This window comes from Neoarius graeffei, chromosome 24 (assembly GCF_027579695.1).
Source record: "Neoarius graeffei isolate fNeoGra1 chromosome 24, fNeoGra1.pri, whole genome shotgun sequence".
Classification (NCBI taxonomy): Eukaryota; Metazoa; Chordata; class Actinopteri; order Siluriformes; family Ariidae; genus Neoarius; species Neoarius graeffei.
Genome location: NC_083592.1, coordinates 28,572,064 through 28,586,842, shown reverse-complemented (window position 1 = coordinate 28,586,842; position 14,779 = coordinate 28,572,064). Strand labels below are relative to the sequence as shown.

The window sequence follows — 14,779 nt, the reverse complement described above, 5'->3', positions numbered from 1 at the left end:
CTTTAGAATTTTCTATATTTCTGCATAAATATGAACTAAAACTTCATCAGATTTTCACACAAGTCCTAAAAGTAGATAAAGAGAACCCAGTTAAACAAATAAGACAAAAATATTATACTTGGTCATTTATTTATTGAGGAAAATTATCCAATGTTACATATCTGTGAGTGGCAAAAGTATGTGAACCTCTAGGATTAGCAGTTAATTTGAAGGTGAAATTAGAGTCAGGTGTTTTCAATCAATGGGATGACAATCAGGTGTGAGTGGGCACCCTGTTTTATTTAAAGAACAGGGATCTATCAAAGTCTGATCTTCACAACACATGTTTGTGGAAGTGTATCATGGTATGAACAAAGGAGATTTCTGAGGACCTCAGAAAAAGCGTTGTTGATGCTCATCAGGCTGGAAAAGGTTACAAAACCATCTCTAAAGAGTCTGGACTCCACCAATCCACAGTCAGACAGATTGTGTACAAATTGAGGAAATTCAAGACCACTGTTACCCTCCCCAGGAGTGCTCGACCAACAAAGATCACTCCAAGAGCAAGGCGTGTAATAGTCGGAGAGGTCACAAAGGACCCCAGGGTAACTTCTAAGCAACTGAAGGCCTCTCTCACATTGGCTAATGTTAATGTTCGTGAGTCCATCAGGAGAACACTGAACAACAATGGTGTGCATGGCAGGGTTGCAAGGAGAAAGCCACTGCTCTCCAAAAAGAACATTGCTGCTCATTTGCAGTTTACTAAAAGATCACATGGACAAGCCAGAAGGCTACTGGAAAAATGTCTTGTGGACAGATTAGACCAAAATAGAACTTTTTGGTTTAAATGAGAAGTGTTATGTTTGGATAAAGGAAAATACTGCATTCCAGCATAAGAACCTTATCCCATCTGTGAAACATGGTGGTGGTAGTATCATGGTTTGAGCCTGTTTTGCTGCATCTGGGCCAGGACAGCTTGCCATCATTGATGGAACAATGAATTCTGAATTATACCAGTGAATTCTAAAGGAAAATGTCAGGACATCTGTCCATGAACTGAATCTCAAGAGAAGGTGGGTCATGCAGCAAGACAACGACCCTAAGCACGCAAGTTGTTCTACCAAAGAATGGTTAAAGAAGAATAAAGTTAATGTTTTGGAATGGCCAAGTCAAAGTCCTGACCTTAATCCAATCGAAATGTTGTGGAAGGACCTGAAGCGAGCAGTTCATGTGAGGAAACCCACCAACATTGGAGCTGTTCTGTACAGACGAATGGGCTAAAATTCCTCCAAGCCAGTGTGCAGGACTGATCAACAGTTACCAGAAATGTTTAGCTGCAGTTATTGCTGCACAAGGGGGTCACACCAGATACTGAAAGCAATGGTTCATGTACTTTTGCCACTCACAGATATGTAATATTGGATCATTTTCCTCAATAAATAAGTGACCAAGTATAATATTTTTGTCTCATTTGTTTAACTGGGTTCTCTTTATCTACTTTTAGGACTTGTGTGAAAATCTGATGATGTTTTAGGTCATATTTATGCAGAAATATAGAAAATTCTAAAGGGTTCACAAACTTTCAAGCACCACTGTATAATCCATGTATGATGAGACTGAGAGGAATAACTGTTTTATTCTATCCACATTCACTGGATTTTGAGAAACAGAGCATTTTTATTTTTATTTTTTGCAGATTTAAGAAATAAAAACTTTATACAAAACATCCAACAAAATTATTTCCGCTTAGAATGTAAACAAACTGGTGAAATTACAGTAGCAATGTGTGAAAAATGCTATAATAATAATAATTCTTGAAAAATTAAAAAAGATACGTTCTTACTGTTAAATACTTTTATTCCATATTTTGCTGCTTTTTTGTATTTTGGGGGGTTTTCTTCTTCTTCTTCAGGTTTTTTTTGGCGGTTGACAGAGATATTGGGTGGGGCATATATTCTTTTAGCTATTTCTGTTTCTTTTAATACTTGATAATTTTTGGGCTTTTGTTTTTGAGTAAAGTTTTTATTTCGTCCTCAGTTGGTTCAGCAACACACTCCACCATTTTGTTGTTCTCTACTCATGGTACCGGCATATGAGCTGATATCCTAGTAGTAGAGTAGCCAGTCAGAGCGTGCAATTGCTCATATCCAGTGAATGTGGATAAAATATTACCTAATTATATGATATCCCAGCTGTAGCACAGTAGCATTTCAGATTTTTTCATCACGATATAAATTCAAACCATAAATGATTTGAATCCATGAGTAAGTTTCTACTTCCTGCTGTTAATTAAAAACTCCACAGTCCCTCTACTCCAGTATAATAATAATAATAATAATAATAATAATAATAATAATAAAAAAGTAAGCATTCTGCATCTTCTGCTTGCACAAACCAGGCTGCTGTCAATCTAAATCACCTGACTGGAATGGAGGTGAAGGGCTTCTTATAGATGTCAGCCAGCTTGTCCATGACCACAGCAGCAGAGGTAAAGATGCGGTATGTGTGCAGGAAGGTGTTAAGGAAGTCGATAGAAAGGAAGCGCAGGTCAGTCAGCCTCTCCAGCAGCCGCTCCACGCTGGCGTAGCGGATCTGGGGAACCTTGCAGGAGTTGAGCGTCTTGCTGAAGCAAATGTCAACATCGTCTTTATGGAGACGCGCATCAGATCTGACGAGGAGCATACAGCAAAGCAGCCTCATGAGCCAAAGCCAGCGTGTACTCAGAGATGCAATGGAATGAGGAAAATGTAGTGTTGAACATGCAACCCCGATTCCAAAAAAGTTGGGACAAAGTACAAATTGTAAATAAAAACGGAATGCAATAATTTACAAATCTCAAAAACTGATATTGTATTGACAATAGAACATAGACAACATATCAAATGTCGAAAGTGAGACATTTTGAAATTTCATGACAGCAACACATCTCAAAAAAGTTGGGACAGGGGCAATAAGAGGCTGGAAAAGTTAAAGGTACAAAAAAGGAACAGCTGGAGGACCAAATTGCAACTCATTAGGTCAACTGGCAATAGGTCATTAACATGACTGGGTATAAAAAGAGCATCTTGGAGTGGCAGCGGCTCTCAGAAGTAAAGATGGGAAGAGGATCACCAATCCCCCTAATTCTGCGCCGACAAATAGTGGAGCAATATCAGAAAGGAGTTTGACAGTGTAAAATTGCAAAGAGTTTGAACATATCATCAACCTACAGTGCATAATATCATCGAAAGATTCAGAGAATCTGGAAGAATCTCTGTGCGTAAGGGTCAAGGCCAGAAAACCATACTGGGTGCCCGTCATCTTCGGGCCCTTAGACGGCACTGCATCACATACAGGCATGCTTCTGTATTGAAAATCACAAAATGGGCTCAGGAATATTTCCAGAGGACATTATCTGTGAACACAATTCACCGTGCCATCCGCCGTTGCCAGCTAAAACTCTATAGTTCAAAGAAGAAGCCGTATCTAAACATGATCCAGAAGCGCAGACGTCTTCTCTGGGCCAAGGCTCATTTAAGATGGACTGTGGCAAAGTGGAAAACTGTTCTGTGGTCAGACGAATCAAAATTTGAAGTTCTTTATGGAAATCAGGGACGCCGTGTCATTCGGACTAAAGAGGAGAAGGACGACCCAAGTTGTTATCAGCACTCAGTTCAGAAGCCTGCATCTCTGATGGTATGGGGTTGCATTAGTGCATGTGGCATGGGCAGCTTACACATCTGGAAAGACACCATCAATGCTGAAAGGTATATCCAGGTTCTAGAGCAACATATGCTCCCATCCAGACGACGTCTCTTTCAGGGAAGACCTTGCATTTTCCAACATGACAATGCCAAACCACATACTGTATCAATTACATAGAAGAAGGGTCCGGGTACTGAACTGGCCAGCCTGCAGTCCAGATCTTTCACCCATAGAAAACATTTGGCGCATCATAAAACGGAAGATACGACAAAAAAGACCTAAGACAGTTGAGCAACTAGAATCCTACATTAGACAAGAATGGGTTAACATTCCTATCCCTAAACTTGAGCAACTTGTCTCCTCAGTCCCCAGACGTTTACAGACTGTTGTAAAGAGAAAAGGGGATGTCTCACAGTGGTAAACATGGCCTTGTCCCAACTTTGAGATGTGTTGTTGTCATGAAATTTAAAATCACCTAATTTTTCTCTTTAAATGATACATTTTCTCAGTTTAAACATTTGATATGTCATCTATGTTCTATTCTGAATAAAATATGGAATTTTGAAACTTCCACATCATTGCATTCCGTTTTTATTGACAATTTGTACTTTGTCCCAACTTTTTTGGAATCGGGGTTGTACATGTGAAAACAGTTAATGAATCATATGAGGGGAAAAAAAATTCACTTTTCACCAAAGACTGACATTCAAATAACACACACAGTGATGATGATCGGCTGAAAGTAAATACACAGAAATACCACAAAGGCAGGGGGCAGGACAAGTGCCTCAAAGCAGGCAGCACACACGAATACACAAATACACACACACCTACACAAACAGCATGAACAAGAGTGAAAACACACATCGTGCCTTACTTTATCATGTGTGGCACAGTGACTTTGGAGTTCTCTTCAAACACACTGGTCATCAGGCCATTACAGCGGATGTTGTCAATACACTGCACATCACACAAGCGGTACAAGAAGGTAAGTTTATATATTGCACTACACTGCGCTGAAGTCAATAAACAAAGTGACACTGTAAAATAACTTGGTGTTTAATTAAGTTTACACAGGGGAAGAGAACATATTGAGCCAGTGAAATCCTGTCAGTTTCTCCAATAAAGTCATCTCTCTGTAGCATATTTACACAAAACCTTTACGTTTTATTCTGAGGATTACTTTTGCTTGCAGTGCATTGTACTTCACCTACTGCCTTTCTAAGACTAAAGCCAGGATCTTCTTGTTTTTGCCATGGCATTTTGTCATTATAACTGATTAAAACCTTACAATTAGCCCTCAAAAGATTCTATATTTAACTAGAAATGTGTTCAAGGAATAGCACTGTCGCCTCATAGCAAGAAGGTCCTGGGTTCGAGCCCAGCGGCTGGAAAGGGCCTTTCTGTGTGGAGTTTACATGTTCTCCCCATGTCTGCGTGGGTTTCCTCCGGGTGCGCCAGTTTCCCCCACAGTCCAAAGACATGCAGGTTAGGTTAATTGGTGGCTCTAAATTGACCGTAGGTGTGAATGTGAGTGTGAATGGTTGTCTGTGTCTATGTGTCAGCCCTGTGATGACCTGGCGACTTGTCCAGGGTGTACCCCACCTCTCGCCCGTAGTCAGCTGGGATAGGCTCCAGCTTGCCTGCGACCCTGTAGAACAGGATAAGCGGCTACAGATAATGGATTGATGGATGTTCAAGGAACACGAGGCCCCTTCCAACAGCATTTTTGTAGGCAGTTATGCAGCCGTCATGAATGGTCATTTACCTAGATTTTTCTATGAATTTTTTTTCCTGGAAGTTTAATCACATTTTCTGTCAAAAAGCTTATGGCTAAAGGAGAAAAAAAGCAGATCAGTCTGCTGACCTGTCATGGTTCTTTGTCATTTTCGCTGTAGAAAGCATGGAAGCAACAGAGGAAGCCAAAGACAGGAGGCCAATCTATATTGTCAATTTATTGGACAACATATGCCATTAGTCTTATAATTACACATAGTGTCAATGAGCTCCAGAGCATTACATTACAATGCAGAGCGTGCACAATGTAAGAGGAATATCAAATGATTCATATTTCAAGTTTTTTCAAGGCATTCTTGGCATTTCAGCAGAAATAATCCCCAACATGTTAAACGAGAACACGAATGGAATCCATTCTCAGAGAAATCTAGCCCGTTCAGCCACTGGCATGGCGGCTGGATAGATGCCCAGTTCATGAAATAAGTCACTTTTCCTGTATGAAATATCGACAGATTGTATCCAGATTGCATCCAAATTGTAGCCAGGTTGAGAAAAGGGCATCCCTAATATATTTCCGCTCATTAATGCTCGCCTCATGCCTTACTATTTCCTGGAGTTTGGTGACAAGAATGGTCACGAATCCACACGTATAATATAAATGTGTGGTGACGAAGACCGGTTGACAGAATAAAAGTCAGTTTTCTGATATTACCCCTTACAAAAAAGAAGTTTATTCATGCGTGCTTCTAGTATACTTCTTTTAAACTAAAAATAAGAGCATTCTTTCAGTTTACTTTTTATTTACTGATCAGACCTATACTTAATAAAGTTATACATAAGTATACTTGGCTTATACTGAAAAGTATATAGAAAAGTCTAAGTATATTAAGCTTATACTTAAACTTTTGCTCAAGATATACTTAACAAAAGTGTAATAAAGTATTAAAATAAAATTGCCTTACGTTTAAATTTACTTGCCCTGTAGTTGTGCTTATCCTTTTGCTAGTAGCCTATAAAATACTTTTTTTTTTCACACATATTGGCTTCTTTGTGATATACGGCAGCATGTTTTAAATTCCATCTTTTAAACCTACATGTACCATAAGTTTATGGTCAGCTCAAAACACTTAAGTTGTCTACTGGTAGTGTGCATGAGGTAAGGGTTTGGGCGAGAAAACTAATAGTATACCTAGAAGGGTAATTGCAGTATACCGTACTTCAAAACTAAAAAGTGGACTAGATGTATATAACCAGTAACTAATAGTATATTTCCAATATGCTATAAAGTATACTTTTATAAACTAAAAAGTAGACTAGAAGTGTGTAACGAGTAAACCAATAGTATATTTCCAGTATACTACAAAAGTATACTTTAGTAAACTAAAAAGTGGACGAGAAGTATAAAACAAGTAAACTCGTAGTACATTTCCAGTAGACTATGAAGTATGCTTTTGTAAACTAAAGAGTGGACTACAAGTATAGAACTAGTAAACTATTAGTATATAAGTTTACTTGTGGTTTACTTGCAGTACAAAATAAAAAATACTAGTTGTATACTCAAAGTTTACTTCTCTTAGACTTAAAGTATACTTTTTATAAACTAAAAGTGGGCCAATTTAGTCTCAAGAAGTATTAGATTAGTTTACTTACAAGTTTTCTGTAAGTACATTGATATCAGTATACTTGGTACACAAAAGTATACTTAAGGAAATATATTTTAACTTATACTTAATAAAATGAACTTGAAGTACAGTATACTTCTTTTTGATAAGGGAGATGTTGACAGTTTGTCGCCAAACTGTTGCCAGGTCGAGAAAAAGGCATTCTGAATATATCTGCACCCATTAATATGCATCCCACGCCTTAGTATTTCCTGGAGTTTGGTGACAAGCATTTCTGAAAGTGAATATGTATGGTATAGTGCCCCCATGGAGGCCTCTAAAATAAAATAAAATGATCTAGAGATGAGTGGCAAATTAAAAGGACAAGACAGTGGCTCTGTTATCCAGCTCAGTTGCAGCATTTTGCTCTCACGGTTTGTGTGCACTTGTCCTTTTCAAAAGAAAGTTTATCTGACTGATCAGCTTTATCCTATGATGAAACATTTCGATCCTGATGGGAGTGGTCTACTTCAGGAAGACTCCGCCCCATCAATATGGCATGAAGGCTCACTGAAAATTTTCGTCCTCATCAAACCAATCTACAGTACTGTGTAAAAGTCTTAGGCACCCTATGTTTTTTTGTACAAACTTTGTTATAGATTTCTATTTTATGACTTCTACATTATCGAGTCAGTACAAAAACATTTTAGAGATCCAAATGTTCATTTTCAAGCACAAAATTAAATGTTACAGGGGGAAAAAAGACAGATAATCCTAAAGTAGACATACAGATAGATGGAACCAACATTGAGCAGGTAGAGAAATTTGTGTATCTGGGTCAACTCATAACCGCAGATGCCAAATGTGAGAAAGAAATAGCAAGGAGAATACAGTGGTGCTTGAAAGTTTGTGAACCCTTTAGAATTTTCTATATTTCTGCATAAATATGACCTAAAACATCATCAGATTTTCACACAAGTCCTAAAAGTAGATAAAGAGAACCCAGTTAAACAAATGAGACAAAAATATTATACTTGGTCATTTATTTATTGAGGAAAAGGATCCAATATTACATATCTGTGAGTGGCAAAAGTATGTGAACCTCTAGGATTAGCAGTTCATTTGAAGGTGAAATTAGAGTCAGGTGTTTTCAATCAATGGAATGACAGTCAGGTGTGAGTGGGCACCCTGTTTTATTTAAAGAACAGGGATCTATCAAAGTCTGATCTTCACAACACATGTTTGTGGAAGTGTATCATGGCACGAACAAAGGAGATTTCTGAGGACCTCAGAAAAAGCGTTGTTGATGCTCATCAGGCTGGAAAAGGTTACAAAACCATCTCTAAAGAGTTTGGACTCCACCAATCCACAGTCAGACAGATTGTGTACAAATGGAGGAAATTCAAGACCATTGTTACCCTCCCCAGGAGTAGTCAACCAACAAAGATCACTCCAAGAGCAAGGCGTGTAATAGTCGGCGAGGTCACAAAGGACCCCAGGGTAACTTCTAAGCAACTGAAGGCCTCTCTCACATTGGCTAATGATAATGTTTATGAGTCCACCATCAGGAGAACACTGAACAACAATGGTGTGCATGGCAGGGTCGCAAGGAGAAAGCCACTGCTCTCCAAAAAGAACATTGCTGCTGGTCTGCAGTTTGCTAAAAAGATCACGTGGACAAGCCAGAAGGCTATTGGAAAAATGTCTTGTGGACGGATGAGACCAAAATAGAACTTTTTGGTTTAAATGAGAAGTGTTATGTTTGGAGAAAGGAAAACACTGCATTCCAGCATAAGAACCTTATCCCATCTGTGAAACATGGTGCTGGTAGTATCATGGCTTGGGCCTGCTTTGCTACATCTGGGCCAGGACGGCTTGCCATCATTGATGGAACAATGAATTCTGAATTATACCAGCGAATTCTAAAGGAAAATGTCAGGACATCTGTCCATGAACTGAATGTCAAGAGAAGGTGGGTCATGCAGCAAGACAATGACCCTAAGCACACAAGTCTTTCTACCAAAGAATGGTTAAAGAAGAATAAAGTTAATGTTTTGGAATGGCCAAGTCAAAGTCCTGACCTTAATCCAATGGAAATGTTGTGGAAGGACCTGAAGCGTGCAGTTCATGTGAGGAAACCCACCAACATCCCAGAGTTGAAGCTGTTCTGTACAGAGGAATGGGCTAAAATTCCTCCAAGCCAGTGTGCAGGACTGATCAACAGTTACTGGAAACGTTTAGTTGCAGTTATTGCTGCACAAGGGGGTCACACCAGATACTGAAAGCAAAGGTTCACATATATTATTGCCACTCACAGATATGTAATATTGGATCATTTTCCTCAATAAATAAATGACCAAGTATAATATTTTTGTCTCATTTGTTTAACTGGGTTCTCTTTATCTACTTTTAGAACTTGTGTGAAAATCTGATGATGTTTTAGGTCATATTTATGCAGAAATATAAAAAAATTCTAAAGGGTTCACAAACTTTCAAGCACCACTGTAGAAATAGCAAGAGGTGTCTTTAACAAAATGCAGGCAACCCTTACTTCACATAGAATTGGCTTAGAAACAAGAAGGAGATTACTGAAGTGTTATGTTTGGTCTACACTTTTATATGGAGCCATGGACAATAAATAACCAAATGCAAAAAAGACTTGAAGCCTTTGAGATGTGGGCTTACAGATGTATAAATAAGATTCCTTGGACTGAAAAAGTAACAAATGAGGATGTGCTGAAGAAGGAACGTGCTAAGCGAATGCTTCTGAAAGTAATTAAAGAGAGAAAACTCAAGTACTTTGGTCCATATAGTTAGACATGACAGCCTCCATTGTACTCTGCTGGAAGGCCAGATTAAAAGCATGTGAGGTCGAGGCCGGCCCAGAATATCATGGGCTATGAACATCAGGGAATGTACTGGCATGACTTACACAGAGGCGGTATGAAATGCACAAAACCGGAAAGAATGGCATTTCATCACATCCCACCTTTGATCAGAGGAAGGAACTTGAAGAAGAAGAAGAAGAAGAAGAAGAAAGGAAAAAAGTTTGAGCAGTATATTATATAAGAGATGACTTTTCAGATTAAAAAAAGAAAACATAATGAAGGCTGCTGGGTTTTGCTGCAAAATGAAGATGCGAGTGTGACAAAGTGTCCAGAAGAACTATGGCTGGTTCTGTAAGATGCTCAGTAAAAGATGCTCATTTCCTTATAAAACTGCACTCACTATACCTGAGACTACTATTTTTTTTTTCAAAGCAAAGGGTCGTCTCACACTAACTATTGACTTTGTTTCATTTATTATGGCTTACTGCTGTTTATAGTTTTTTTTTTTTTAATGTTGAAACATTTCATTTCATTATTTTTAAGCCATTTTTGGTCAACAGCATTTCTTTACATGGTGCCTAAGACTTTTGCACAGTACTGTACATCATATGCTATCGCTTTAACAATCACCAGATCTCAACCCAGTTCAACAGGTATGAGGTGACATCCAGTAAAAAAAAATCCTAAAAGCAGTTGCTGCCTCGTGCCTTATTAGGACTGATGATAATACAGTTGATTTAATGGTATACAATCTCAGTTTTATGGGCAATATTTCACGATTTTCCTGCTCAAACTTACCGGTACACAATTTCCGTCATTAATGCAACTGAGAAGTACTAAATTAGCATGACGTAAGAGGTATAGCTGAAGCATTGCATAACCCTTGAATAAGTTATTCATACTGAATAGATAAAGAGCAAATATTACGTATAGAATTTTTCACTCAGCTCTTTTACCTGGCTGATGTCACTGGTCCAGGCTGCTTTCTCCTGGCGTGATGGAGCCAGAAGCACCACTGTAAACGCAGGAGAATCTGCAGGTTCCACAACAATCTTAAAGTCCAGATGGCCGAACACCTGCCCTGAGGTCTTAGCTGAGAGTCAAACACACACCAGCTCACATATTGACATCCAGAAATCATTCAGTGCCACATGGGTAAATGTATTTATGTTCAGCAGGCTCTACTCATGTAGAGAACCAGTCAAAAGTTTGGACACCCCTACTCATTCATAGGTTTTTCTATATTTTGACTATTTTCTACATTGTCATCAGCTGTCCATTGCTAGCGATGATGACTGCTTCATTAGGATGCACAGAAACACAGATGGGCTGCGAGGCCCATACCAGACTTATTCTCCTTTCTGAATGAAGCGCCTTGCACAGTAGGGCAAGACAAACGATGTTGTGCCCCCATCATGTTGTCTCTCTGGACCTCCAGACCTGATTCCAAGTGGTACACAGACCTGACAGGTATGGAAGGTGCCCCACAGTGACAACTGACTTGCTGACTGATGCCATCCATTGGCCATTTGAGTGGCTCTTCTGCATGCCATCTGGTGGTGTGCCATTGACCCTACTGGGTTCATCTGCCACATCACACCGAAAAGCGCCCTGCTGCCAGTGCCTTATTGGTGATGCACTATTTAACCCATAGCTGGAACCCAGGCAGGTGCTACTACTCCAGGTCAGAGCGGACCTGGGAGCAATGGTGATTAAGGGGTAACTCCACTCTCCCAGTACTCAAGTCCTCCCAGGCCTGAGACTCACAATTGGTTGCAGTTTAAAGTCAAACCCAGGACTTTCTACATTGTAGAACAATACTGAAGATATCAAAACTATGAAATAACATGTGGAACATATATGGAATTATATGGTAAACCAAAACAGAACCTCTTTCATATTTTAGAGTCTTCAAAGTAGTCACTGTTTACCTTGATGACACTTTGCACACTATTGGCATTATCTTAACCAGCTTCATGAAGGAGTCACCTGGAATGCTTTTCAATTAACAGTTGTGCCTCGTCAAAAGTTAATTATTGCAATTTCTTGCTTTCTTAAATGTGTTTGAGATCAAACAGTAAATAGTAAATAATAAAAATACAGTAAATAGCCTTATTACACAACTGTAGTAATCCATATTATGTCAAGAACCGCCCAACTAAGTAAAGAGGAACAACATCCATCATTACTTTAAGACATGAAGTGACTTTTAATAAATACAAACATTAATTAGAAGGTGTGTCCAAACTTTTGACTGATCCTGTATATTTTGTATTGCATGAATGTTTTATGTAGATTTAATTCCATTATATTGATGATTATATAAAGCTTCTATACAAATATAAGCCATATAAGTCATTATAAAGCTTATATTTTACTTTTAGGCATCTAGATTATTTTGATTACTTTAACTCTCCAAATGAACCACAAGCATATCTTTGCCCACCTACTGGACAAATAATGGTATCCGCCTAATGAACCCTATGAGATTATTCTCATTAACTATGACAGGAACATCACTGAATGGTCATAAAGCATTCAAATGGGCATTCCAGCCCGACCTTCAGAGGGGCTAATGGATCTGTATGATGATCTCATTGATCCATGTGACATTTACAAGAGCTAGTCTGGGCTCCATCTTTAGACCTGCTTTTGGCAGTTAATTAACCTGTGACGAAATATGGAATGCATTAGCAGCTTTGTCTCATCAAGCCATGTGGGTTTGAGGAGCAGAGTTAATGGGCCGAAAGCAGGACTCACAGTCTTCATCATTGGTGTCGGGTTCCTCGATGAGGGTGCACTCGATCAGGGACAGTACGCCACCTTGCTGCAATGATTACAGCATGTCATTAAACATAAATATTACTGGCATCAACGTGCATGCATACATACATCAATGGAACTGGATCAGGAAGAATCAATAGGAGGAATAATAATATTATCCTCTCATGAAATAATTGCAGAATTGTCAAGGCTTTTGTCCCACAGATTTTTTTAAACCTTCCATGTTTGCTTTTCTCTATATTTTTTAAGATTATCAGTTGCATGATCAAAATCATTAAATGCATTAGAAAATCATTAATAATGTGGATATGTGAAGAAATGTAGAAAGGTTCTAGAGCTTGTGGTCAGAAAAGTGTCCAATAAATATCAAACAATACTTTAGGCCATTGGTGGAAAGTCAAATAATATTCCATTGATGAAATAATTTAGACAAAAGATTTAAAAAAAAAAGTCATATGCTTTCCAGATCTGGAAGTGAGTGTTTTCAGAAAATTTTTATATTTTTTTCTTGTGAAAGAAAAAAAATTGGTTCAACTGAGCTCCCACTGTTGTAGTAGCATAAATAAAATATGCAAGGGTATAATTACAAAAAAAAAACAAAAAAACAAAGATATAAAAATAACAGACAAGAAAATAAAATCACATGACTGGAGTGTCAATTAAAAAAAAAAAAAGCTTCGAAGCTCATAGGGTTGAGACAATAACATACAAGTTGTCATTTGAATCTCTGATCCAAATGTATTTTAAAAAGTTGTCATTAGAATTTTTCCAAATTTAACCTTTATGCTTCTATTTCCCAGATTGTATTTTGTGTTATAACTGTCATATGATTTAATTTGGACGTGTTATATTATTTAAATAATACACTCCGACATGTCTAAAAATGTTCTGAAACGCAGTCATAACCAACTGTGTAACAACCATTATTATTTTTCAAAATGTAAAACAGGGAAATTCATAAAAGTGCAATGACAGAAAATAATAACCTCAAGCGTGCTCTCAATGTTTCGGAGGTCAGCAGGACTTATCATTTAAAATTATCCTGCAATTTAAAATAAGCTCCGCTCCACAAATATTCTCACATTTTTCTTCACTGTAACTGCCATTTCTTTTGCCTCCAGTCATAATAACAACATCTCAGAATTCGAGCTGAAACAGCAGATTGGCCCATTGTGGTGTTATTTTAAATTTGAAATGGAGAAGTGCAGGCTGTGTGCTGACGTGTGTTCACTAAAGACCGATGAGGAGAATAACACAGTGCAAGAGTGTGGGCTGGAGAAAAAAACACGTATGGAGAAGCTTGTCCTATGTGTTTTACATCACTGACACGAGAATCAGAAGAGTCAAGTCTGCTGCTACATTTTAGACTGACATGGTAAATGCTAAGGTAAGGTTCATAATCATAACTGACCTTTCATTCACATAAATCTTAAAGGACAGGCAGAATGTTTTCATGTCAAGCTATTTAAGGTTACATAACTGTTGATCCTGTACATGAAAGAGAGACACGTGTGTGTGTGTGTGTGTGTGTGTGCACATGGGTGTTTGACTCACTTTGAGCAGGTGCAGCTTGCCTCCTGAGCTACGGGTACAGATGAGGAAATGCTTAGTGAACAGGAAGCACTGCCTGTCTCCTTCTTTCTTTAGGGACAGAGAACCCAGTCGTACCTTGCTGAGCTTCCCCCTCTCCACTGAGGGCAGCTGGATCAAAGAGCCTGAAACAGAAAAGGAGAGAGAGAGAGTCAGAGTCAGACAGCGTGAGGTAGTAAAGACAAATGCATGCTCTCTTGACTCTTCCAAACACAAAGCTCAGAAACACACACTATCTGAACTTTGCATTTGTATGTAAGCCCTATAACAGACAAACCGTTTCACGAGAAAGATTTTATTTTAATAACCAGAGTACCATGTGGGCGGCACGGTGGTGTAGTGGTTAGCACTGTCACCTCACAGCAAGAAGGTCCTGGGTTCGAGCCCAGCGGCTGACGAGGGCCTTTCTGTGTGGAGTTTACATGTTCTCCCCATGTCTGCGTGGGTTTCCTCCAGGTGCTCTGGTTTCCCCCACAGTCCAAAGACATGCAGGTTAGGTTAACTGGTGACTCTAAATTGACCGTAGGTGTGAATGTGAGTGTGAATGGTTGTCTGTGTCTATGTGTCAGCCCTGTG

The 14,779-nt window shown here is 38.7% G+C and overlaps 1 protein-coding gene across 1 annotated transcript in view; it reads right to left on the bottom strand.

Moving 5' to 3' along the window:
• Positions 1–14,779, bottom strand: part of rasgrf2b (Ras protein-specific guanine nucleotide-releasing factor 2b) — a 214,761-nt gene that overhangs the window by 57,590 nt on the left and 142,392 nt on the right. The window contains exons 10-14 of the mRNA XM_060906979.1: positions 14,168–14,328; positions 12,590–12,656; positions 10,786–10,922; positions 4,541–4,623; positions 2,399–2,647 (exon numbers count right to left, since the gene is read on the bottom strand). Of these exons, the coding sequence (XP_060762962.1) occupies positions 2,399–2,647; positions 4,541–4,623; positions 10,786–10,922; positions 12,590–12,656; positions 14,168–14,328 (697 nt within the window). The remainder of the gene's footprint in view (positions 1–2,398; positions 2,648–4,540; positions 4,624–10,785; positions 10,923–12,589; positions 12,657–14,167; positions 14,329–14,779) is intronic.